Source organism: Dreissena polymorpha, chromosome 4, assembly GCF_020536995.1.
Source record: "Dreissena polymorpha isolate Duluth1 chromosome 4, UMN_Dpol_1.0, whole genome shotgun sequence".
NCBI lineage: Eukaryota > Metazoa > Mollusca > Bivalvia > Myida > Dreissenidae > Dreissena > Dreissena polymorpha.
The window spans coordinates 134425791-134453248 of record NC_068358.1 but is presented as its reverse complement, the minus strand read 5'-3'; the positions used below and the strand labels follow the sequence as shown (position 1 = coordinate 134453248).

At 36.3% G+C, this 27458-nt stretch overlaps 1 protein-coding gene across 2 annotated transcripts in view; it reads right to left on the bottom strand.

The window, feature by feature from the left end:
- Window positions 1–27458, bottom strand: part of LOC127876682 (fibrillin-2-like) — a 124197-nt gene that overhangs the window by 28533 nt on the left and 68206 nt on the right. For both annotated transcript variants that reach the window (XM_052422067.1, XM_052422066.1), the window contains 24 exons: window positions 21886–22011; window positions 20466–20684; window positions 19766–19891; window positions 19354–19479; window positions 18831–18950; window positions 16246–16386; window positions 15071–15121; window positions 14416–14544; window positions 13625–13771; window positions 13171–13230; window positions 12841–12966; window positions 12202–12327; window positions 11513–11638; window positions 10932–11057; window positions 10481–10603; window positions 10097–10222; window positions 7421–7546; window positions 6646–6768; window positions 6154–6273; window positions 5431–5556; window positions 4815–4937; window positions 4021–4143; window positions 3283–3519; window positions 301–426 (listed from right to left, as the gene is read on the bottom strand). In XM_052422067.1, coding sequence (XP_052278027.1) covers window positions 301–426; window positions 3283–3519; window positions 4021–4143; window positions 4815–4937; window positions 5431–5556; window positions 6154–6273; window positions 6646–6768; window positions 7421–7546; window positions 10097–10222; window positions 10481–10603; window positions 10932–11057; window positions 11513–11638; window positions 12202–12327; window positions 12841–12966; window positions 13171–13230; window positions 13625–13771; window positions 14416–14544; window positions 15071–15121; window positions 16246–16386; window positions 18831–18950; window positions 19354–19479; window positions 19766–19891; window positions 20466–20684; window positions 21886–22011 — 3102 coding nt within the window. The remainder of the gene's footprint in view (window positions 1–300; window positions 427–3282; window positions 3520–4020; window positions 4144–4814; window positions 4938–5430; window positions 5557–6153; window positions 6274–6645; window positions 6769–7420; window positions 7547–10096; window positions 10223–10480; window positions 10604–10931; window positions 11058–11512; window positions 11639–12201; window positions 12328–12840; window positions 12967–13170; window positions 13231–13624; window positions 13772–14415; window positions 14545–15070; window positions 15122–16245; window positions 16387–18830; window positions 18951–19353; window positions 19480–19765; window positions 19892–20465; window positions 20685–21885; window positions 22012–27458) is intronic.

Here is a 27458-nt window from a genome sequence, read left to right as displayed (position 1 = left end):
TGTTATATTGTAAACGGTAAAATGTATCGGTCAGAGGATAATTATGTAAATTATTTTGTTCGCATCTAAATATTTAACAATCAGTGTTATCGCGCCACAATAAGGTATTTACATGTGCTAAACATATAAGTACATGTATGTACCACTGGCATCACATAAATAAAGACGTTAAACTCACAGTTCTTTTTGAACTGTAAACGATTGTAAATGGACACCTTTCAATGGACTTTTGCATGACAAAGCCTGAAGGCACAATTCAAATGCATTACAGACACAATGGTGTACCCATGCAGCACCTACCGACGCATTCCTGCGTGTCGAGATTTAGCATGTAACCGTCCGGACAGATGCACTTGTAGCTACCGAACGTGTTCTGACAGTCGCCGTTCTTACAGATACCTGGTGTCTCGCGACACTCGTCAATGTCTGCAAATAAACGGAAAAAAGAGCGTGGCAATTAAACAGTGTCCATTAATTGCCAATTAATGGTCCAATCGGTATTCATACGCAGGCAAAGGCATACGCTCATACTGGCTTACATCAGACGATATCTGGATTATCTGATAAGTGCATACAATCTAAAAAGTGCTGTTAAAAGCAAGAAAGTTTTTTTTTATAAATAAACTTAAATTGTTATTTAAATATTAACCCATGCATTAAAAAAAAAACAAATGGTATATGCTAAAGTGTAATTACAAAGACACTACGTCTTGTGCGATTTCTGCCATCCGCATCGCATCACCGTGATTCAGCCCAGCATGGGCAATTACTATCTCACCACGATACACCGTTGAACACTGTGATTTCGCCGTGGCGCATTGCGGTGTCAGTCTCTGCGTTATCGGGAAATTGATCTCACGGTGGACCACCATGATCGCGGTGGACTACCGCGGCCTCGGTGGTTCGCTGTGAAATACAGGTAAATGTGAATGAATATGTATATTTCGATATTGCAGACCGTATAATTTTTGCAAAGTTCTAGAATGTTTTGTTACATTGTATGTACATTTGTATACATTGTAACTTGATTGTTAACAATAGTCATTATTTTCTATTGTTTACCCTCGTTCCAGAATCATTTGACATGTCGTACATCGAGCGTGATGTACTTTATATTTTGTTTCTACAGTTTCTGCGTGAAGATTTATTTGTTGTTTATTTAAAGAATTCTTTGTTTTTGTTAAAATTTCGGAAATGCTTTCTCGTTTGTGCACCCTGTAAATTTGTCGACCCGGACAATCGGCACCCGATTTAATTGTGTACCCGGACAAACGGCACCCGATTTAATTGTATACCCGTACAAACGGCACCCGATTAAATGCGATCGATAAAGCCCGTCAGCACCGTGTTGAACTAATTCGTCTAATCCGCTAATTGCTTTGGTGAAAGAGTTGATTAATAAATCCCGTCAACAAACTGTGTTATCAAACAAAGTCGAAGTCCAAAATTTTATTGCATAAAAATAATACAATGTTACAGCACAATAAATAATAGTGACATAATATAAGTGTGGATTGATTAACGTTATCTGCTAATTGGTTTAATAACACCTCTAAACAATTTACAAATATCAAAGACAATTGAGCTGAACAGAATTAACAGGTCATCTTGTTACCAGTTGTTTATAAAAAAAATATACACGATATTTTACCGAGCGGAACTGTCTTTTTCATCAAGATCGGATTTAGTGTTCGTGTGTCGTATGAATAGATATCGTTGCAGGAAATTAAAATGATCCGTTGTCAAACAAAAGTACGGTTGACATTAAATGCATTAGTTTTCTCTTTACGCGATATTGTGTTAGTATATTGATGCTGCATTAACATTTCTTAAAATTGACAAGAAAAAATGGCGATTATTTTATCCGACGACATAAACAAAAGTTTACCTCTACAAGTTTTCCGGAGAGTGCAAAACGCGTGCAAATCGGGCCTTCAAGCAGGAATAATCGGTTCCGAGATTACTGTGTACACACTCGACCCTGTGTATTGTCAAACACGCGTCAATTAACTGGTGCGACATCGTGGCCTAGAGCGTTTTTCGACAGAAGTGATCCATTAAAAAATTATTTTATCTCCCCGTGCTTTACCAATTATCGGTAACTGTTAGATCTTCATTATTTTTCGCAAATTATTATTTAATCGTCATTATTGAAAATCGCCGCGAATATTGTCGGCTGGTTTTGTTTTTCACGCTGTTTGTTTTCTGCAATTAGATTACGTTGAACATTGCCTGATGAAATAATTATGTAATCGCTATCAACTAATTATCCCCGTAATTACCGCTATGTGTCGTTACAATTTACAAATACGTTTCGTTTCACCGATTTTTAAATGTTCCGAATTTGCAAATTTTGTTAACGAAACGTTTAACCGTCGTCGCTTATTTTAATCAATTACAAGCGTAAATCGATTTAAAATTAAAAGCGGTGCATCGGATGTATTACTTCAAGCGCGGCAAATTAACCTCACTATTACCCAAACAAAATATATGAAAATGTATACAATATATAATTTGAAAACACCACAATACACGGAGATGGTACTTTTTATCGCAACGATTCTGTCCATATATTTAGCTATGACCGGGTACTTTAAATAGGGTGCCGATTGTCCGGGTGCCGTTTGTCCGGAGTCAGTCAAGCTGTACGTGTACAAACGAGAAAGCATTTCCGAAATTTTACAAAAACAAACAATTCTTTAAATAAACAACAAGTAATTCTTCACGCAGAAACTGTAGAAACAAAACATAAAGTACATGTACATCACGCTCGACGTACGACATGTCAAATGATTCTGGAACGAGGGTAAACAATAGAAAATAATGACGATTGTTAACAATCAAGTTACAATGCATACAAACGTACATACAAATGTAACAAAACATTATAGAATTCTGCAAAAATATACGGTCTGCTATATCGAAATATACATGTTCATTCACATTTACCTGTATTTCACCGCGAACCACCGAGGCCGCGGTGGTCCATCGCGATCATGGTGGTCCACCGTGAGATCGATTCCCGATAACGCCCGCGGTGTTCAGCCACTGTCGACGCGATCTATCGTGATGGAAAGACCTTCAGATCGCGATGATTTTCCACGATCACGAAAAATGGTCCACGGTGGGAGTGAGGTGGATGGCAGAAATCTCGCAAGACGTAGTGTACCAAGAGCGTTGATGCGAAACAGAAAAATCAGACCACCTATTAGAAATATAATTATTGTATATTTTAAACAAATTTATTTTATGTGTTTCAAGGAATTATTGCTTTCCACGTACCCATTGGCAAGAGCGTGTCAGGATCGGGCCGGAAGCCCGAGTCGGCGATGCAAAGTGCCTTGTACTCGCGGGTGTTGTTCCGCGGACACGGCTCGCAGAAGCCGCTCACCTCGCCCCATCCCCGGCCCACGCTGCAGCAGCAGGCCGCCCGACCGACGCTCTGCGAGATGATGCGGCTGCAGACGCCGCCACGCCGCTGCTGGGATATGTCCAGGTAGCAGAAGCCACGGCGGATGTCTGAAACGCCGCAACACATGTATATTCGTATATAAGATTAATAACTCATTTACAGCACTAAAGGACGTCGCGAACCTGAGCAGAGCATAGCAAACCGAAGTTTTCTTGTCAAGTATTCAACTAATTTTCAAATTAAGTTTGAACTGGTATAACTGTTGCAATGTCGTTTTTCATCGGTCAGTAATGAACTGAAAGAACTTTTTTAATATCGTGTTTAATCAGTTAGTAAAAAATTCTTCGTGATAAATTGGTTGGCAGCAACTCGGGTTAACGTCTAGGTCATTTGTTAGAGCCATGGTGATACAAGGCAAAATAACAAAAACAAAAACAAAAACAACAAAAACAAAATCAATAACACAAGTTGAACAAGAATGGCTTTAGAATGTTCATAAAAAAGTACAAATAAAGTACCACAGTTGTTTCCCAAACAAAAAACAATGGTTCAAATAAAAAACGTCTCCATATTAAATAGGACATATTGAAAACCGAGTCTATACGTACCGACGCAGCCAGTTCCCGCCGCGTTGAGCTGATAGTTGGGCGGGCACTGACAGCGATATCCGCCCACCTCGTTGATACAAGTGCCGTAGAGACAGTTGTCGACGTCCGCGCACTCATTGATATCTACAGCGAGTCGCAGTTTAAATTGTTTAGGATCTCAATGCATGATCATTCGTTTGCAGTTGTTTTTGTTTAAGCATCGTTTTAATCAATCAACTCACTGACTGTTTAATTTTGAAAGGTTCAATCTACACTTATGTTTGCGTTTTAAATTAAGTGTTTTTCTATATAAAAAAAATTCCAAATTTATGTTACTTGGTTTATCGTGAAATTGCAATGAATGGAGAGGCATTTTTATCAATCAATATTAGCATAAAACTTTTCTTTATTGTTATTTTAAGACCATACAAATCGAAATATTATTTTTATTCTTTGCATATTTGTTTATACATACAAGCAAATACATGACAATACAATTATTTTTGAAATACCAGAGGCGTAATGCAAATAAAATATTACCGCCGATATATACATTAAAGAACTTTCATTATGTATGCCTTTTGAAATATTTTCTTTGATATATAAAAACAAGACTGGTAGTGTACTGTTTAGTTGCTAATTGAACGACTAGATCAAGATAACACACTAATTTATCTATCTAGTTCCGTATATATAACTCGTAAACTTTCTGAAAGTATTGATACGTAAGTGAACAATGCTTAGAACATTCACAGTCGAAAATCGCGACATGCCATCACACCATTACTATAACATTTTCAACGACCAAGTCATACCTGTGCAGTTACCCCCAATTTCGTCCAACTTAAATCCCGGGTTACACCTGCACTCGTACGCGCCAATCGTATTTACACAGTCGCCATTCACACACAGGTTCTGGATCTGGCATTCGTCAATATCTGACAATAAACATCGTAGAGCAAAGCTTTGACGGTATTCTAAGAACAACATACGTCCCACGCCTGTAAAATATTGCATACTATTCTTGATGCTTATTATCTTTACAAGCTTATCATTTCGTAATCGAACCCCAAACCGATTTAAGTAAATTACCGTCATTAAATGAGCATCGTTCTGGGAAACCTGGGGTTAATGCATGTGCGTAAATAGCCGTCCCAGATAAGCCTGTTCAGTCCGCAAGGTGTCGCAGACGTCTTCTCGCTTTTTTTGGTTAAAGGAAGTCTTGTCAGAACTAACATCTTGTCTATGAGGAAGTGTTCTCCCTAATGAGCATGTGCGGACTCCACATTCTAATCAGGTACGACCTTTCACGGACAATCATTAGGCCCAGTTTTGCCAAAACGCAACTAAAATGTGTGTGTTCTCATCCACTTACTTCAAATTTACCATATTCTACATTGCCTCATCTACTGTCTTGTAACCCTAACTGACCTATGCATGACTTCTCGTCGGTGGAGCGCGCGAACCCCATGTTACACGTGCAGCGGTACGCGCCCGGGAAATTGTAGCAGCGGCCGTTCACGCACACGTCCTCCCGCAGCGAACACTCATCGATATCTGCAAATCATGTAAATGTTATGGATGCGTGGTTGGTTATTACGTCAGCCTGGCGATCAAGAGGTCTAGGGTTCGATCCCTACTCCGGGAGCGTGCGAAAACACCAAGGACTGGTACCTCCCGGAAAACGTAATTGATATTGTCTCAACGAATAACCATGGAAGTTTAAACTAAGAATCTGCTCTCATATACATCTAAAGGCTGCTTAAAGTAAAAGAAAAAACAATTGCTCTCAAAAATATATTTTCATTTCTACGTATATACCAAGCACTGTATAGAACCTCGGAAGTTTTTATTGTTTTGTTTAGAATAGAAAAATATCAAACGCAATACTACAGCAAATGAAGGAACGTTACTTTTCATTTCTTCAAAGTTGCTGTGCACTTAAGTTCTTGAAAAGCTCACCTATATATTAATTCAGGAGCCCTGGGCAGCAACACGTACAAGTTTATCGATACTAAAACTTGCTCGATACAAAAAACACGGTAACCCTTCACGTTGGGATTCTTAATCAGTTTTACTGGTTATCTTAATATGAGTATACAATTCATGTTCATAATAACAATACAAAATTTGAAAAGCAGTTCCGCACGTTACCTCTGCAGTTGAAGCCGTCCCCGGTGAATCCTTCGTCGCAGATACACGCGTAACTTCCTGGTTCGTTGACGCAGACGGCATTCTGGGAGCAGACGCCGTCACGCCGGCACTCGTTGATATCTAACAAATATAACATATTGTAAAACTTTCTTAGAATATGGAATAAAAAATGTTCTCATGCAGAAAAACAATAACGATTAAAGACCACCGTAATAACAAAGCTGTTTGCATACAAATTCGTTATAGTAATTTTGTTTTAATTTTAAGTCACATATTTGTGTGAATGCATTTATTTTAGATAAGAAGTTGTTTGAACAAGGGTTGTATTATGATTTTATTTTAGGAAGCATTTATTTCCGTCAGAATACTATGAAGTATACAATTTTACTCATTTTGATTAGAAAGCACCCGCCTTAATTTGAATAATCAACAGTTTAAAGAGCTAGTAATATTTTATCTAGTTACAAAACAGAAGTTTCACCGGAAGTGTACCTCTGCATGTGAAGCCGTCTCCCTCGAAGCCAGGTTTGCACCGACACCTGTAGGAGCCGGCCGTGTTGAGGCACGTCGCGTGCTCATCACACACGTTCTTTCCGGTGAGGCACTCGTCAATGTCTGCAACAGAATGAGTGAATATGAACCGTGCTTTTTTGGAAAAATGGGTTTAATGCATTCGCGAAGTGTCTTTCAAGAGTAGCCTGTGCAGTCCGCACAGGGTGATAAGGGACGATACTTTCTGTTGTAATGATATTTTTCGTTTCAAAAAGTCAGCATGTGCGCACTGCACAGGCTTATCTGGGACGACACTTTACAAACAGGCATTAACCAACCCCCCTTTTCCAAGAGCGCGTTTTTTGGCGAGATTATTAACGATTTTTAAAGACTCTTTTTTTTAATTGTTATTAGATGATAGAATTCAAGCTTAAATTAGATAACAACAAATACACGAATTCCATCCTTAACAAATGCAAGTAAACTATAATGTAAGCATCGTTAAAATCTGTTTAATCTTTGAATTAATTGGTTGAAAATGTGTTATATTTGTATATTCACTCAACTTTTATATTCTCAAGTACCGTCAACAATACTAGAACAGAAATGAATCTACATAAGTGACTGACCCGACTCTTACATCACATTATTTCATTTTGTGTATGTCTATTATAGCGGACAAATGCTTTTCACATTTGCGTCTACTAGCTTTATGAAAAGAACCCTTCCTGAATCCGATTCAACCGACGCTGCCGGAAGTGACGTTCGATCCTACCTGTGCACCGGTTAGAGCCCTCTGCCACTTCGAAGCCATTGTCGCAGTTACAGCGGTAGGAGCCGGGTAAGTTTTCGCAGACGCCGTTCTCGCAGAGATTCCGGTTCTCAGAGCACTCATCGATATCTGGTATAAACAAGGTTATTACATAAGCCTCATTATAAGAAACTGGGATTTATGCATATGCACAGTTTTCCCAGAACAAACGCATTTACCCGTAAATAATCTTACTAAAATAATAAAGAATCTCAGCAAAGAAAGTACAAGATGCTGGATGGAAATTAAGAATTTTACATTTTGAAATCCACTCGTTTTCAACGGTTGGAAAATATGAAGCGTTATGTGATTAAAATTGTTGTTACGAATAAACTCATTGAAAATAGTAAAAAAAATTTATTTAATGTTAATGTTTCTATTAAAACTGTTTAAGTCGCATTTCTGATACACATATACTGTCTACTTTGTTTAAGGAAAACCGCTTTATGCTTAATGTTCATCGCTTATCTGTAAACTCTTAACTCTCAAAAGCAAGTGCAGGACACAAAATAGAAATTGTTTACAAACTTACGTTGAAATATTAGCTATGCCTAAAAGTGGTTCAATTATTAACAGGTTGCGTTGTTGTTCTATTTATTTATTATGTTTTATGTTGTAAACTATCAGTAAGTGATCTTATTGTCGACGTGTAAACTTGCGGGTAAGTTTTTGCGTAAAATCACGCAATATGGAATACGTACTCTTTTGCAACACACAATACAGTTATGGCGGCCATAAGCCTCGAAAATATACCGCTATTTTACTTGAAATGAAAACAATAATAAAATGTAATTTAAATTTATATAAATACGCAAACAAAAATGAACGCATTTCACGTTTTGGTAAATTGACAAAATAATAAAATATTGTTTCAGATTCGCAAATTTTCGTTGTAGTTATGATAGTGAGGAAACAGTAATACTGAACATTTACTCTAAAATATCCATTATATGTATTTTTGACGAGTTAAAAATCCGAAAATTATAAAGCGTTGCTACGCGAAACGATTGAATAATTTGGAGAGTTGTGTTGTTGTTGTCGTTATACTTTGTGACACTACGAGGATTGCTTAAGTATAAAATACATCACTCATTGTATGCGCCCGGATGGCCGAGTGTTCTAAGCGTTAGACTTTTACTCCAGGTGTCAGTCGTTCAAACCCAGTTGAGGGTTACGTTTTTTCTTTCTTTAATTGTATTCTTGTCTTGTACTGGAGCTTTTAAGATCCAATGTTTACATTTATCAATTTTAAGCATTTAATGACAAACTTCAATATCTGCCAGAATCTGTGAAAAGGTCCATTTAATGCGATAAATGTCGTGACAAAAAATTAACTAACTAAATCTTAAAGTCAATTCGCTGATTTAAAAAACAAACATAACACAACGTTTGGTCGTCTAGGTTGACAGTAGCTTTCTATTTGAATAGAAACCAAACTCCCCATATCTGGTTGTATACGGCGACACTGGTTTTAAAAAGCACTATTGTCTTGTCATGAGCTTGTCCTTGGTCTTGTTGTATGACAAGGTGTTTCTTACCTAGCACTATAGAGAACAAGGGCCGCACTGTGTCTGCAACGGGGAGTCTCTTTATCCCGACCCACTCAACCCGACTAAAAGGATTCGGGCGATGGTCATATTGAAAAATGCCGGTGCAATCGATCAAACACTACTTCACTCATGTTTTTGCAATGACATATAGGTGACGTGTATTAGTATGTCAGGAGAAGAAGTTAGTAAGTCGTGATATCTGATACATACAATAAAACTCTCGTAGATATCTAGTGCATTCGTTGATATGTGGAAATTACGGGACAATTCTCGTTGATATCTGGTACATACAAGAAAACAGTCGTTGATATCTGGTACATACAAGACAACACTCGTTGATATCTGGTACATACAAGACAACACTCGTTGATATCTGGTACATACAAGACAACACTCGTTGATATCTGGTCCATACAAGACAACACTCGTTGATATCCGGTACATTTAAGACAACACTCGTTGATATCTGGTACATACAAGAAAACAGTCGTTGATATCTGGTACATACAAGACAACACTCGTTGATATCTGGTACATACAAGACAACACTCGTTGATATCTGGTATATACAAGACAAAACTCGTTGAGATCTGGTACATACAAGACAACACTCGTTGAGATCTGGTATATAAAGTCAACACTCGTTCATACCGGGTATATCTATGACACGTGTCTACAACGGTTAAATGAAAGACTAGCTGTCTATATTAATAGCATCAGCCAAGGACGCTTAGTATGGTTTTTGTGAGCGACTGATTGATTGATTTTGTGCCTAAAAGCTACTTCCGACAAATCATATTTGCTTATTTGAATTATTAAATTTTGAGTGCCAAAAACGAATAACTCTATCGGGAACTCTATTTCGGAGAAGCTTAAGGAAACTTGTATTGTGTATCAATTCATTTTAAACACATAACATGCTTCTGTAGAAGCGATTAAATTAAATACCACAGGCGACGTGTTACCATATTGTTAATGTACTAAAATTATTAAAGTACCTTATTGAAATTGTATCCATTTAAACAATGAAATATAATTTCTAACCCCTGCGTTCATTCATTCAACAAACACAGAAGACAACGCGAAATACCGATGCATTGTTTCATGTCCTGTGATGACCGCAGCCCGTCGGTACATATGCACCTGTATGCCCCCGGGGTGTTATTACACTTGCCGCCGTTACAGATATTCGGGTTTTCCCGACATTCGTTGTAATCTGGAACAGTAATATACCGTCCCAACGACAACGACAAAAAACGCTGTACATATATGTATAAAACAATGCCTGTATATTACAAGCATGCGTCAAATGATACCGGATAATTCAATTTTCATCGAACACACAATTAACATACTCCGTCAAGCTGACAGCCAATATTTATCACATTAATCATTAAACATCTTTAAAAATAACCAGAGAACTTGGCACATAAAATCTAAAATAACGATTGGTTTTTATGCCCTGTGTGTTTACCTTTGCAATTTCTGCCGTTCGGCATGAGTGTGAAGCCCATCTCACACCCGCACGCGAAACTTCCTGGAGAATTCACACACAACATCTCACATCCGCCATTGTTCTCCGCACACTCGTCGATATCTGAACAGAAATATATGTAATAAACGCAATATCTTTATAACAATAGATGCAGATGAATAAATATGCATGTATAACAAAAATAGAATGCCTTACTTAAAACCTTTTTGAAATGTGCATGCTTTTAAAAACATAAGCATTACATTTTCAAATTAACGTTTTCTTATGATGTTATGTGGCCCGTTTCATTAAACAACTCTTAAGAACTTCGTAAGATTGCTCACGTAAGAAAACAGTTTGTACGAACTTTATGAAACGGGCCTATACTCATATTCAAAAGTGATGTATGCACGTATCGATGATATTTCCCTAAATCAGCAAGTCCGCCTACCGACGCAGGACGTTTGCTGCGTGTTCGGCTTGAATCCTGTGTGGCATCTACAGTGGTAGCCGCCCATGAAGTTCTCGCAATAGCCGTTGGAACACACGCTGCTACTTGAGCCACACTCGTCAATGTCTGCAGAAGACAGATGAAATAGTGTAAGAATGTTAAAAAGATCAGTAAAAATTATCGAAAAGATACTTCAAGTATGGCGCTTATTTATACGCTAACAACTATTGCATGGAACGAACGTTTTTGATTTCAACGAAATGTGACAAAGCACTGTTCGTATAATCGCAATTGAACATTAACAAGCATTTAATATTAACTGACAGCAAATTAATGTTGTTAACTCAAATAAAAAAGAGGAAGTATAAAAGTACCGTTAATTACAAATTTTTAAACAATAATTGCAGAAACAAAACAATAAAACATTATTTCATAGCTGAATGGTGGCTGTTGAGTTCTTACCTGGATAAGAACGTCATGGACCAAGCAAATCACCTTTATTTGAAAGATAAACCAGCCAATATATTTATTATTGAATTATATCAAAAGAACACCGTCAATCAAATTACGTTTACGCTTACCAACACAAGATCTTTCGTCGGTAGAGAGCTCTAGGCCGCTGGGACACTCGCACCGAAAGCTGCCAGGCTCGTTATGGCACGTGCCGCCTCGACACAGAGACTTGTCTCCCTCGCACTCGTTCACGTCTGTAATACATGTAAGACCAATGAACATAATTGTTACAAAAATGACCTATGAAACAAAATTTCAATAAAACTGATGAATGCTTCACGATGAATAACTTCAACAACGAAGTATGGATTAAATGATCACATTTGAAGAAGAAATAAAGATATGAACCTTTTTAAACATTAAAAGACCGGAATTATATTGGCCTGGCATTTTAGTTGAATGACTTGACAATCTGTGCGTGGCCAGCCTATGCCGCATATACTTTTTTGGAACATACGTATCCTAAATCTTACGCGGATTTTTTATTATTTAACTGTCAATAACTCCCTCGAAAATCAGTGCTGCGGAATCACCTAACAATACGCGCATGATCGACCGATAAGAATATTTTTGTCTGTATCATTAATTCCTGAAATCTAACGTGGAAACTTGAAACTTCATTAAAAATGACTTATTATTAATCAAATGGCAATAACGGCAAAGTTACATTGGTGAAATTTGTACTTGTATTCGCAGAAAATATATTTAATGTGATCAATAAGAAAGTATATATTTAAAATACATTTTACAAAGTTACCCATGCACATTTGGTCCATCATGACAGGGACGTAGCCTGGATTACACTCGCACCGGAACATTCCCTCGGTGTTCACGCATGCTCCGTTCTCACAGACATCGAAGGATATACGACATTCGTCAATATCTAGAATCATACAAGATCGCATTTTCAGCGATTTACATCGCCTTTGTATCAGTAACACGTTTATTGTGTACTATTTTCAACATTTGGAAAACGCACAATGTTTGTTTGATTGTTGGTTGGTTGGATTTTGCCGTTTTAAACAGTATTTCAGTATTATGAAGTCGGTGACTTTACCAACTCACACTTTCCCTTGGCTGGTTGACAAATGCTAAGTACAAATACTTATTTAATTTACTTATCACTGCCCTATTTGAATCAGCATACATTATTTTAGTTATTGAAACACGATGTTTATTAAAAAAAACGTGGGCTGAAAAAAAAACATACGTGCATTCAACAAAAGTTAATAACAAACATAAGTAATTAAGGCCTTTTTTTAGCAAAAATATATTTAATCATGTTTTATATTGTGGAAACCTTAGCATTTACAACGTCGACATAAACACTGACGTAATCATTGCAATACACATAACGAGTGTGGTTGATTTAATGGGAATATATTGAGTCAATTACCTGTGCAGTTGAATCCCCTTGCATCGAGGGCGAAACCTCTGTCACACGTGCACGTGAAACTTCCCAACGTATTGCGGCACTGTCCGTTTGTACATATACCCGGAATCTCTCGGCATTCGTTAATATCTAGAAGGAATTACAGGCTTTTAAAACAAGTAGCAATAAACATGTATATATAATATTAAAATCTTAGATAATAAACAATGGTTTGAATGTAGTAATAAAACATTTATGTCACGCAACCTAGTACATGTAAGTTTTTTTGCATTTGTACCGAAGTCAACTCAAAAATGTGTAACAAGTGTAATACATGTATTGGGTGATACATACCTGTCGGAGAAACAGGATCGCCACCATGACCGTCCACAGGGCAAAGCGCCTTGTGCTGCTCTGTAAAGAACAAACACAAACGACTAGTATATGGATTATTAGAAAACACTTTATTGAACAATACAAACACTATTTTTAACATCAATAAAACTACATTGAACATCAACACGAACTGTATTGAACATTAAAAAAACATATGAGACATCCAATATCTGCATGGAACATCACAAAAACTATATGGAACATATATGCGTGGATCATACATCATGCAGTCTGAAGCAGACCTCTGAAATTCTAATAAAGCTACACAATCCGGAAAAAAGTACCCTTTAAGGTGGTGAAAACACGTCAGACTTGCAATTTAATTTGTTTAAATCAAAACTAAACTAAGCAATAACATAGTTCAATAATGTATGTAATACATACATATATACCACAGTTCTTAAAAGCTTACCAGTTCCTTTTGTCGGACACGGCTCGCACAAGTGACTCCATGCTTTTCCCACCGTGCAACAACACATGGACCGAGTGAAGACGCTGTCAAGACCTTCCGAACACTGGCCGCGTCTGTACTCTAAATAACACGTTGACTTCCGTTTGTCTGAAACAAACACTCATATTACATAATACATATCATATATCGTATCATAATACATGGTATTTCATTATGTATGACGTCATTATGGTACACATAACTTGTAATTCGTGATATAATAACATCTATTATTTATACAATACTGTCAGACTAAACAGAGGAAGTTAAAAAACGCAAGAGGCCTAATATAATCCTGGGTCTCTTAATATAGTTTAAGAATGTTACAACATTTAATAATATGTTTGAAGAAATGTACAGATAACGTATGATACTGAAGTACAAAAACACAATAATTTAAATATTTTGTTAAAATATATCTAAATTTTGAAGAGTTTGCTTACAACTGCGAAGAAGAGTTTCAATATTTTCAATAAATAAAGAGATTTTGCATCATTATTCCTTTAATCACATATACATGCTTACTTAGGCCGGGCTCAATTTTAACTGAAAGGGAGGTTGATTATTCGAACATTCTTGGTAGAAGCTCACTATCAAAAAGTTCATGCAAACTATGCAATAGCCCTAAAGTAATGAATATGGTTTGTTTTTACTTTTTGTTAAAATAGTAACAATTGCTGTGCATGGAAATAAATTACTTTACAAATGAGACATTTAACTGTTATGCCGTATTATGTGACATAAAGCCATACCCAGACAGCTGGTGCCCGAGGGATCGAGCTCCATGCCCGAGGGGCATTGGCATGTGAATGACCCTTCCGTGTTGACACACACCCCTCCACCCCGACACAAGTCCGCAAACTGCTCACATTCGTTGATGTCTGCTCGGATATATCATATACATGTATTCACAAGTCATTTTTCATCCGCACATGTGATTATTATATTATTCGATTTGTCATATTTTAATTCAAAGAATATGATTGGCACAAAATAAAGAATGTGTGAACATCACACAATCATTATTGTATATGTTCATTGCAAGAACTGGATACGACTACATATATCACACAAAATATGATTGAATATACGACTGTGATTTGAGAAGAAAATAGTAGCGTATTTCCCACAGATGCGAAGACTGTTTATATGCTGAATTGTAATGTCAATACCATAAATTCACCAGTGATAAGCGGAACAAGATGTAATAACTGTTAATATGGTACGGATACCGCTTATATGAATTGCTTGCTTACAATTGTGAGGACCTAACACCGTCAAATAAAGTTACTTTAAGTATTTATTTTTGCTATTTTATTTGCATTCGCGAATTACATATTGTGCTAATATCGCGATGATTATATAATACAAGACAATACAATACGATTTATAAGTACATATACTTACCCACACAACCATCTCGTTTGTATATGAAACCGCGCGGACATCTGTCTCGAACTGTAATGAAAGATAATGCGAACAGACACAGAATATAACGTATTTATATCAATTGTACGTCGTTGCTTTGTAACAATAACGTCTTTTTCAGATTAATTTTGATCGATTTTCTTTTTGTGTAAATAACTGTTTTTGAGCATCAACGTGGTTTGAAATCATCGATATATTAATGTGTAAAGAGTCTCAGGCATACTTGGCAAACTTCATATTCTGAGGTGATGTTTTATTATGCTCTTTTCGTGATCACAGTTTGACTGCGACGAATTGATTGAATGCCCATAGCTCGCTTTATAGAATCTTTATGTAGCCCTTTTTACGTAAATATTGAAACATAGATAGAAAAACAAAGTCAGTAAAGTGCAAATGTATTTAAATTTTCTTTGAACATTGTAAATACCACCCGTGTACGTTCACTACTTGAACTACGACGATTCAGGCCTAACTCGATATAAAAAATGTGCAGCGTTATGCAAAAACGGGTTTTTATGTCATATGCGGCCAGCACATATCCTGGCCAGCCTGCGCATAAGCACAGACTGGTCAGAAGTTATCATGTCAAAAGTAACGAAAGATATCGTAGCATACATAAATGCTCTGGACTAGGCTTAAGACCCATTTATGCATGACGCTTCTCATATTAATGAGATTCAATCGCTTGATTCGATTTGCTTTTTTGCTTTTTATTAAAAATCTTCTTGATTAATAAACATGCCAATTCTTTACAAACAACTAGATGATAAAACACGCAAAGATATGCGTGTGCATAAAATCAACTAGGTATATATGAAATACAATATATTACACAAAATCAATTCGAACTTGGTTGGCTAAAATTCGACGATAAAATCGGTCCAAGAGAAACCGGATTTTAGAATTGTCGCAGCTTATTTCAATGCTTCTTATGCCCAAGTATTCTACATTTAGTCTCGAATTTAAGTCTTTCAAAATGCTTACACTTACACTTAACATCAAATTTAATGGTTAATGAATCAATTTCTTCATCGAAACGAGCAATATTTTTCGGGAAATACATTAATGATGATCAAATTGGCAATCACTTTATACAAGAAAAAAAGTAAAACACAGTAATAGATAAAATTTCATTGTTTGACCGTATTACTCACTGGACGCGGCGCACGGCTCACACGGGCTCCCCCACGCCATTCCCACGGTGTTGCAGCACTCAGACTTGAGCATGGGTCGCTTCACGTTGTCCTCGCACTGACCGTCCCGGATGCGCATCCAGCAGGAACCCAGTCGCTCGTCTGCGAAAAAGGTCACTTTTATGACGCTGTCATTTTTTAATAGTTTTATAATGACACTGACCACCCCCGGAAACCCGATATGCTGTGAAAAGTTGGATGTGCTTTTAAAAGTTGCCGATAAATTTCGCTGAATTTCGGTAAGTTAAGTAAATCCAGTTCTATAATTGTTTAAAGGCATTTTTGAATTTTAATATATTTTGGTATAGGCAAAGGAGGTATTTCCATGTATATTAGAAAAATCCTGGTTACTATTATTAGGATTTATTGAAATATGGCTATTTAAAGTTGACGATGCAGGGATTTGTCCCATATTTAGCACTCTATTTACAAATTTCTTTAAAGGTATGCCAATGAAAAAGTTTTTGCACCGGCAATTATATCAACCAATGTCACCGAGTTCCATATCCGCCAGGGTTTCTTAAAAAAATCGTATCGGTGGAAAGATTCGACTTTACATTCAACATGTTGATGAAAAAATTATATGGCCTGGTGCATTTCAAAAGATGTCAAGATAGACAGGAGTGCAGTTCGTTTATAAACTTAAAAGCTCACTATTACAGCTGATAAATGCGCTTTGCATGCTTGTTCCTTGCACTGAGACTTTTCATACTTACTATTTGGTTACTGTTTGAAATAATCGTGGAGTAAATTATACTCTTACGTAGAAACCCACATGTATATTTTAACCTCTTAAGAGCGATTTTTTACGGAATGGACCTTGTTGTGTCAAGTTGTACAGAAAACCGGACATAAAGAACCCCTTACTGTAGCTATGGTATGTACGGACAGACAGACAGACACTGACAGAGACAGACAGAGAGGAGAGAAGCATAGTGAGAGAGATTCACAACAAGAATTCGAGAGCCGTTCGTTAATAATCTACCTTTAGTTGGTTACGCGACTTGCAAACAAACTGTATGTCGTACTTAATATTCAATACGATAAAAATCTTTTATCCATGACGTGAAACTTTAAATGACTTTTAAAGTAAAACACATACTATGACGTTATTTATTGAGTATAGTGCTAAAAGACCAGAGCTATATGATTTAAATGTAATCTTGACGATTTCTCTCAATATGCGTTTTACGCTCAAATGGAAAGTACGTCCTAGTTTTAAATGTTATAATTCGCTGAAATCTGGATGAATATATTATTTCAAGGCTTAGGGCTTCAGCAGATGAGAACTGCGTGTTATCTATGAAAACAAATACATAAGAAGGAGGCGTGAATTGGGTTTTGAAAATAAAAGTTTACAGCTTGCATATATCATTACCAAAAAAAAACGAAAAGAAACAGACATGGGCACACGTGAATTGTCGGGGATGTTTGCAAAGCTGTCAACTTTAAGCCATGTATCATAGATCCAAATTTAGTTCAGATTTATGAAAGTCTGCCCATAATTGGAACTATAGGCAGAAAATATAATTATAAATGTTTAGATTGCCTAACTGACGTATATTTTTACCTGTTTTAATCAATTGCTTTACATTTACAATATTTTCAAACAATAAAAAAGATACAAAAAGCTGGAAATTAACATAGCTTCAGAACGGATATTATTATGAAACCTCAAAGTTCAATGAAAATGATCTAAAAAGCATCAGAGTGGGCATAACTCAGCTGTAATAGTGAGCTTTTAAGTTTATAAACGAACTGCACTCCTGTTATATCTTGGCTTCTTTTAAACTGCACCAGGTCATATTATTTTTTCAACAACATTTTTAATGGAAAGTCGAATTTTTCCAGGTATACGAATTTGTTAAGAAACCCTGGCGGATATGGTACTCGGGGACATTGGTTGATATAACATGCGGTGCAAAACCTTTTTCACTTTCATACCTTTAAAGAAATTTGTAAATAAAGTGCTAAATATCGGACAAATCCCTGCATCGTCTACTTTAAATAGCAATATTTCAATTAATCCTGAATAATAGTAACCAGGATTTTAGTAACCTATGTGGAAATACCTCCTTTGCATATACCAAAATATATTTTATTTCAAAAATGCCTTAAAACAATTATAGAACTGGATTTACTTACCCTACCGAAATTCAGCGAAATCTATCGGCAACTTTTCCAAGCACATCCAACTTTTCACAGCATATCGGGTTTCCGGGGGTGCTGACTACTTCATTGAACTATTTGTACTTATTATGCTACCAATGCTATGAATAAGAATTTCTGATAGTTCTAACTTTGCTCATTACGGTTACTAATGATTTTGTTTAATATTTCAATAACGACCCTGACTAGGAACTTTCAATAAAAAAATTGTTGCACAAGTTTGCTGTGGAACCCTTGCAAAAATAATTACTGTTTAAATAAATCGATGCACATAATATCCATTATATAATTGCCATTGGGTCGATTTGTATATAGACAACTAATGTTAATGTACTTTAATTACATTTTAGGATGATTTATAAACCAGTCGCATTTACCAACGCATATCAGTCCCGAGACGTCCAATGAGAACCCGTGGTCGCATTTACACCTGAAACTTCCTGCGGTGTTGGTACACGTTCCTCCCTGGCAGGGGGATGATCTACACTCGTCAATGTCTGCAATACATCGTGTTTATAATCGACATATTCAATCAAAACAATGAAAAATATATAATAATTTTAAAACAAAATCTTGACATACATCAAGTATGTTTACCCAGCTGTGTTTGTCATGCAATAGGATCAATATAGAAAAATGTTTTAAAGTCTAAAAAGAATATGACGGTCACTGTTATATTACACATCCAATTGTATAATGCACTTTTGAAACGCCGCAATATATCTCATCAGTAAAACTGCATCAGTATCTATGTCGATTGTACCTTATTCAGGCATTGGCTATCAAATTTGTATGCAAATGTATTATATCAAAATAAATTTATGTAAATATGCCTTACGAGACGGGACCATGTGCACTATTTAGGGTTTTTCGTTCCCATTAAATTTTGGTTACTTGTACCTTCACACATGTTGTTGGAGGGATCGAGCCTCGAGCCGGAAGGGCACGTGCAAACGAAGGATCCCGGTGTATCCCGGCACTGACCACCTTCGCAGAGCCGCGGGTTGACCACACACTCGTTTACATCTGAATCGCAAAGTTTATATTAATCTAAAATGCTTCGTAATGTGTAATTAGATTGCAAATATTACGAACAAATTATAAGACGCAAAGGCCACAAAGTTTACGATGAGTGGACGTCTGAATGAACTGTTTACACAAGACGCACGGAGGACAAAGAGCCATCACACAAAAGCTTACTTTTTGCAGAAAACAAACTGTGACACAAAAAAACGTTACAATTATTTCTGAGAAAGCTCGTAACAGGTTAAAACCAGTCTTTTAAAAAACAAACTTTGGACTCCAGACTTACTGATGCATCTTTTCCCTGAAGAGTCCGGCAGGTATCCTGGGTTACAGACACACCGGTACGAGGGAGGGCTGTTCTCACACGCGCCATTCTCACAGATTTCCGGCATAAGGGCGCAGTGGTTGATTGCTGTATGACACGTGTAAAAATGTAGAAAAAACGATGTACATTTGTTTGTTGTGCACGGTTGCGATATTTGTAACAGTAATTCAGAAAATACTGTATATTGGTGTGACTTTTTGCGTTTGAAATCAAAGTGTTCAGGCATTTACAAACAACATTGATAATGTAGACAACTTGAATAATTTTCATACTATACTTTCTATGGCTTTATGTATGTTATCATATGCATAAGAAAGCTAATGATTTTCATTATAACAACATGTTTCACGATCATTATTCTCATTTGTGTATGATTATCAACAATACCGGGAATATAAGCATCGCCATTGTCGTTATTGTAATTTAGCGACGGCATTAGCATCAAATACAACCGCACTGCTTATGGCACATCAGTCCTAATGGCAATGTTTTATGTAACCCGTTATGCATCTTTTTTAAATAAACCTTCAACGTATGATATCATCATTTCGCGTCGAATTCCTTAAGCAAAATATAATTTGTAAGTCGAATAGGATGTCAACTTATTTGCACAATGAATGTCGAACATTCCAGCTTTCAATGGACGGTGTGTGGTACCAACCTCCGCCGTCGTGGTCTGTTCCGGATCCATGTTTGCAGAGCGTCTTAAACTCCGGATCCGACATTGAAGGGCACGGCTCGCATGCCACGCCCCAGGCAATCCCGGGTGCCTCCATCGAGTCAACCATACAGCAGCAGGTGGACTTGGTCACCAGCATTGGCGACGGGTTGCTGCACTGTCCCCGGCTGTAGCGCAGGAAGCAGCGGTCCTTTCGGCGGTCTACACATGCAAAGTGTACATCGTAGATTGATACAATTGTGACACACCGGTAAATGGTATTTACGAGCCTTGTGCGAGTTTTTATGTTTCGTTTTATTTATTCGATAAGCCTTTTGAAAACAGTAATACTTATACGTCAAAGAAAAAAGAGGACAATCGTGATAACATAATACGTCTCCTTCGCTATAAATTGTCAAACTAACAAATGGAAAGTACTTGCATACTTAAAACATATACATGTAGTGGTATTGAGACATCGCTTTTGTAACAATTATATATTCCCTTGGGCGGAACCTGTATTATTCATGTGTATGGCTGCAAACAATTATTGGTATTATTATTGAAATATACGTATGATGGTATCGTTGACATTAAATTATTTTTCCTTATTCCGCCTTGCTTTAAGTGACTAAACCCGACGATTAGACCATATAAAAACATAAGTGATCGCATCTTAATTTGCATACATGGTTTTAGTACCCAACACACACAACGAGTATCTCAACAAGACATGTGTTTGTCAGAAACACAATGCCCCTATCGCGCCGCTTTGAAATAAAATTTCAATCTATCATTTAGCAGGTTTAGAAATAATCTCCCTTTTAAAGCTTATTACTTCCCCTGGATTGTATTTTTTGACTTTTGAACTTGAAGGATGACCTTGACATTGACCTTTCACCACTCAAAATGTGCAGCTTCATTAGATACACATGCACGCCAAATATCAAGTTGCTATCTTCAATAATGCAAAAGTTGTCGCAAAACTTGAACCCAGGTTAAAGTTTTGGGACAGAATGCCAGAATGACAGACAGACAGGCCAAACACAATATGTCTCCGATCATTCGATCCGGGCGCATAAAAAGCAATACCTGAAATGTTACATTTCACCTCAAAGTCTCACTGCTTAAATTCAACGTAAGAGCGGAATTCATGTTTGTATTTATTATTGCAGTTGTTATCTACACTTAAGACCTTTACATTCGAACTCTTACCATTCATCCACTGCATGAATTGGTACTTTTTGGGAAAATCAGTTTGAAATGTGTTGAATGCGAGAAACACAATATCTTTAGCATAAAAGTAAACATTTCGAGATTAACTCAACACGTTGCTCTGAAATAGATCAAGTGACAAAAATTCAGTTATATTTTTGGACGCATTTCAAAATGCCGAAGGTCGAAAGCAACGAGTTTTGCTTACCAAGACACGTTCGCCGGTCGGGCCCGAGGACGAAACCCCTCGGGCACTCGCACCTGAAGCTGCCCTGGTTGTTGATGCATTCGCCATCTTGGCATATACCGGGCTGGCTTGAACACTCGTCAATATCTAGAGAAAAAATAACATAGTTAATACAGTACTAATAACATACAGTAGTAATAACAGTTTTGTAAAGTACAGTTTAGTTTAGTAAAACAGTCGACTCCCGTAGGCTCAAAGTCGCGGGGACCGAAAGAAAAAGTTCATGCCATCTGAACTTCGAGCCAAACGATTGCTAATAAATGTATAATGTGTTTACTTGCAACTGTCTGCAACAGATTCGAAAAAGAGTAAAGATTTGTAAAAGAGTGCCTGAGCTCCGTACTGCTTACTACATATATATATATACGTGTCTGTTTTATAACTGTATGTATTGTTGCACTTGGAATAACCTTTCAGAATTTCAAACGAAGACAAATCGTAGTACTGCTATGTTAAGTTGTATTATATCCTTTGCGATACTCAACAAATATGTGTATATCACTGTCTACTCCATTTTAACGTCGTAAAAACCTTTTTTTTTTAACTCTAAAGACATTAATGCGCTAATTGATTTTACTAAATTAAAAAACAAAAACAAATGCCAACGAAACTAAAATACAAAAATCATAACAGATAAAATACAACTGTGCATAAATTGAACAAACCGCACTGATATATTTGACAAAATGTTGAAAAGTGTTCACTTTGAAAAAAAAATACTCTTTAAACACGAAGAGAAAATTAAGTTTGTGAATCAAAGTCCTTACATATCCATTGGTGAAAATGGTTCTGGTAAAAGTGCCGTTTTCGAAGGAATTCGCCGGTGCTTAAAAGCGAAATTAAACATCTCTGTTTCAAAACAAAGCGATCCGAAAAAAGTATCTTACTTCATGTGTAGATTCGAAATTGATGAAAAGTCGGACATATTCAGTGGAACTGTCAGCATTCTCATAGGACAAGCTGTACAGGCAACTGATCCTACCGGAACAACGTATACGTCGTTAGAAACAGGTACAAAAGATTCAATGACTTATTACCAATTTGTTACTGAATATGAGAACAAGAGAAGCGTTTGTTTTCACGTTGATTTGCTTCATTTAAGTAGTTCAGCCAACGTGAATTGATGTGCATGACACAACACAACGAGTTTCTAAAGTTAACATCCTTCAAGGCCTTTATAGGGATTTAAAAGAAAGAATTCAGTTACAACACAAATGGATCTAAGTTCCTCAACATCCTTAGCTTCGAACAGTTAAAAGTATATCGCGTTCCAACAGAGTTTACCGAGTGTCATAAGTTGCTACAAAATTGTCAGCGAAACTAGTATTTACATTTTCTTTTATATTTATAGGGCCATTGCAGTGGTCCGAAAGTAAAAGGATTGTTGCAGAAGAAAAAGAAAAAACTACAAGGAAGCGATGCGACGGTGTGAAATAATTAAAACATTTCTGTCACAAGAAGAGCAATTTGATAAAGAAAAAGAAACGCGTATTGGTGATAATATAACAAGCATGTCTAAGCAGTACACGTTTTGTTTGAATAAGGACAATGGTGATATATTAGTACAGACGGAAAATGTTGTCAAAACGCCAAAAGGAATATTAGAAGCGAAGTACATTGCCAACTTATTATCTGGTAAGCAGTAACAAACAATTCTACTTGAAGAACCAGACCGGGATATGCATCCACAGTTTGTTCAAAGAATGGAACAGGCAATACATCGCGAAGCGGAGACTAATCGAAAAATTGTGGTTCTGACCACTCACAATACTACTTTCCACAGTCAAATGCATAAGCGATACTGTCGGTACAAATTTTAAGACGTTGAGGTTAATGACAAATGACAAAATTTCAGATATTTTCTGTGAGAAGCGTGTGCTTTTTGCGAAGGGGATAGCGACAAATTATTTTTTCAACTAAATGGCGAATGTACTTTTATCCACACGTGAGCCCGGTATCAACCCGATATATACAACAAATGCATTCCTATCCGAATATAAAGAAAAACTTCAGAATGTGTTGTCCGATCTTACGAATGTGAAGATGAACGGCAATGGTAATGTTGAGGCATGTAGAAACATATGCACGAACATGTGTTTACCTAAACAATTCGTAGTAGACACGGACTTCAGAAAAAGAAAGATAAATGTGACTGATTGCTTCGTTTGGCAAAGTGGTGCAATCGAGGAGATGATTCTTAGTATGCGGGATTCCAGCATGGATGAACAACTCAAACACATTTTTAAGGACTTGAAATAATAACGTTTTATACCAAGCAAGAAAAGAAAGAGAAGAAAGGGAAAAGACAAGTTGTTCATGCAAAAAGATGTTATACAAAACAGAATTACACAATGTGTAGAAGTAGTTCTTAGAAATTGCGACGCATCTAATGTCCTTGGAAAGTGTTTGGTATTTTTAATGCAAGATGCAAGTTCTGAATTAAATATATTCATGGTACGAAACATGAACTTACTTTACACAAATAAACTGTGGATGCTCTCTTTCGTATCGGGAGAGGACAATTACGGTGGCACAGAAGTGAGATATGATATGTACTTGTTTTGATTTGTGTGTTGTTGTCTCGATTAAATATTTAGTAACTCTTTCCCACGAGTTAGTGTTTTCTCATGTGTGTTCTCACATTCAATCTGAAAACACACAATTTTTTTTTATCATTTTAAAGCGCGATTCGGTCCAATTTATATCGTCAGTAATTATTGTAACCTCCCTATGTTTGTGAATGTATGTGTATATCTATATATAATATACATTTCCGCTCTACTAAATGCAAATGTTGTACAATCTTTTAACATGTTATTGTAAGAATCGTTTACCACTCGATTATATGCTTACATGTTATGCCAACCAATTGTGCACACACCATTGTTTTGCATGGATTGTAATATATATGTTTCAGGGGCCGGAGGCCTATATCACAAATAAACAAACTTGAAACTTGAATGAATATACCCGCCATTTTGAATCACGCGATTAAAACATTTATTTGTATTTGTTTATTATATCGTAACCAGGAGTTCATAAGTCGTGTACACGAATAATTTATGTGCTTCCAACAACGTAGCTTCGTCGTTACCGCGTCTTAATAACTCATTCCCGCGACATGTTAACTCGTTTGAACAAGCTATGTACTCGTGGAAACCAGGGACTTCGTCGTGGGAACCTAAATTGTAGCAATCTATGCACAGGTAACTACGATAGCGAAAAACACCTAGTTGTGTTTTGCTACAATATTGTGCAGATTACCCGAGAATGATTTTGCGTTTAATGACTAAGATTTTATTTTCGTCTATGTGTATACGCAATTCGTCACTTGCAAAACCAGCATATTGTAAATCAAAGCGCTGTAGGCGCTGAAGGCCTGGGGCTAGGTTTAGTGTGACGTAAAATGCATTTAGGATGTTTTGTCCGAATTTCTCCCTTTGTCTGAAATTATACGGATTGACCCTAGCGGTTGAGTGCAGAAGCTCAGAGACTGTAAAAAAAGACAACAGTTGTGTATATGCTACAGTGTATATATATATATTTTCTTTTTTCTTGAATGTATATATTCATTTTCTTTTTTCTTGAATGTCTCGTTTACGCAAAATAAAATATCAATATCTTAAAATATGTTTATAAATACCAAATGTAATGTCTTCAAAAATGTATCAGAAAAAAATTCTTCTTACTGTCTCCGTAGACACTCGTATCTTTTCGGCCCAGAACGTTAAGTTAGGAACTTATTCTCGCATGAATATGCAAACAATAATAAAAACTATGTCGTAGCAAATGCTTAGCAATTTTGCTTCAATAATATTTTTTTACACGTTTTATGACACTGTCATGTTATATAGTGATGTTCTGTATTTACAAGGCGGGTTATTAAGATCTGCGAAGAACTTCTTTGATTGCGAATGAATTACCGCCAAGTGGTAAATCGGACTTTTGGGAATTCATTCATTCGTGGGTTTGGGCAGCCAGCCAATTCTGACTGTCTCAGAAATTTGTAAAAGAAAAGTATTGATGCAAAGCATCAAAGGGCTTCGGGAATTTCAGTGTAAAAGGCACTCAATGAAGTTACATGGAACGATTTTTTTCTACTGTAAATATTAATATATTGGCCGATTATATTAAACAAAATAGAAAAAAATACTGGTAAAACAATTATCTATAATTTTGTGTTATAACCCCCAAATAACCATTATTTATGATGTTGTGTTATAACCCCTAAATAGCCATTATCTATGATTTTGTGTCGTAACCCCCAAATATTTCATAGTTCATTTTATTTACATTGGTTTTCTTTTTTTTAACTGGCATCCGTGTGCAGTTTTCATTAATGGAACAGAACTGTGTAGGTTTTAAAAAATCTGCTTCATCGTGTAAGCGTAATTTCATATTTTTCTCAACTTCCAGGGGAGATGATTCTGAACTTATTCTTACGTTGCTCATTTACGATAGGGGTTGAGTACTCATTGATATGAAAACACTGTAAAAGTTTGAAAAAAAAATGAAGGAAAACTGTAAATTGCACGCAGAAACTGCATTTCACAATACTTTGAAATTCAGTAAAAGATCATAATATATTTATTGCTTCGCTATTCATCATTTTCAATAGGGTTCGAGTAATACTGATATAAAATACTTAACAAGTTTAGAAAGATTCAGACGAATGTTGTGAAATCTTTTAAACAAGTGGAAATTGTTTATTTTGTCAAATTTAATAGAAAAAAATCTGGACTTATTGTCCCGATGTTTCTCATTTTAAATGAGGTAAAAATGCTCATTGATATGAAGACACTGTAAGTTTGGAAAGAATCTGATGAAAAATGTTGACATAATCACATAACCAATCAGTTTTTCACTTTTATTTTTAGATTCAAAGAGACATTATTCTGTACTTATGGTCCGATATTGCTCATATAAAGTTTGGGTTGGGTTCTCATTGATAAAAAAAACCTGTGCAAGTTTGGGAACAATCGGAGGAAAATTGTGGACTTCGAACAACGATTTCAAAATTTCTCAAATTCTAAGGAAGATAACTATGGACGTAATGGTCGGATAATGCTAAAGGGCCCATACCACCTGGATAGTAATACGTGTCGCGCTTCGCGCTCTATATGTGGTTCTTAAAAAAAACTCCTAGGAGTGCTTGACTCTAGGGAAACGGGTTGCTGGGACACAGCTCCTGCTTGATAAGCGGCTGCTTCCTTTATCGCAACTCATTATTACAATCAATAATACGTGTCGCGCTTCGCGCTCTATGTGTGGTAGGGATAGTACTTAGGGCCTATGATAGACAACCATAAAAATACATGGATAATAGATGTGGTGTTTGCATTTATTTGTTAATATAAAAACACGTGTATTTTTATAAGATATTTAAGTATGTAAGAAATTTTAATTAACGTTGTCACCACGCGGCATCCATTAATTTTAATAAAAAATGTCCAATTGTAGTATTAAAATTTTAAAATGTCTACATAAAATAAAGCTTTATTATATTTATTAACCTGACTGAAAAAAAATGTCAG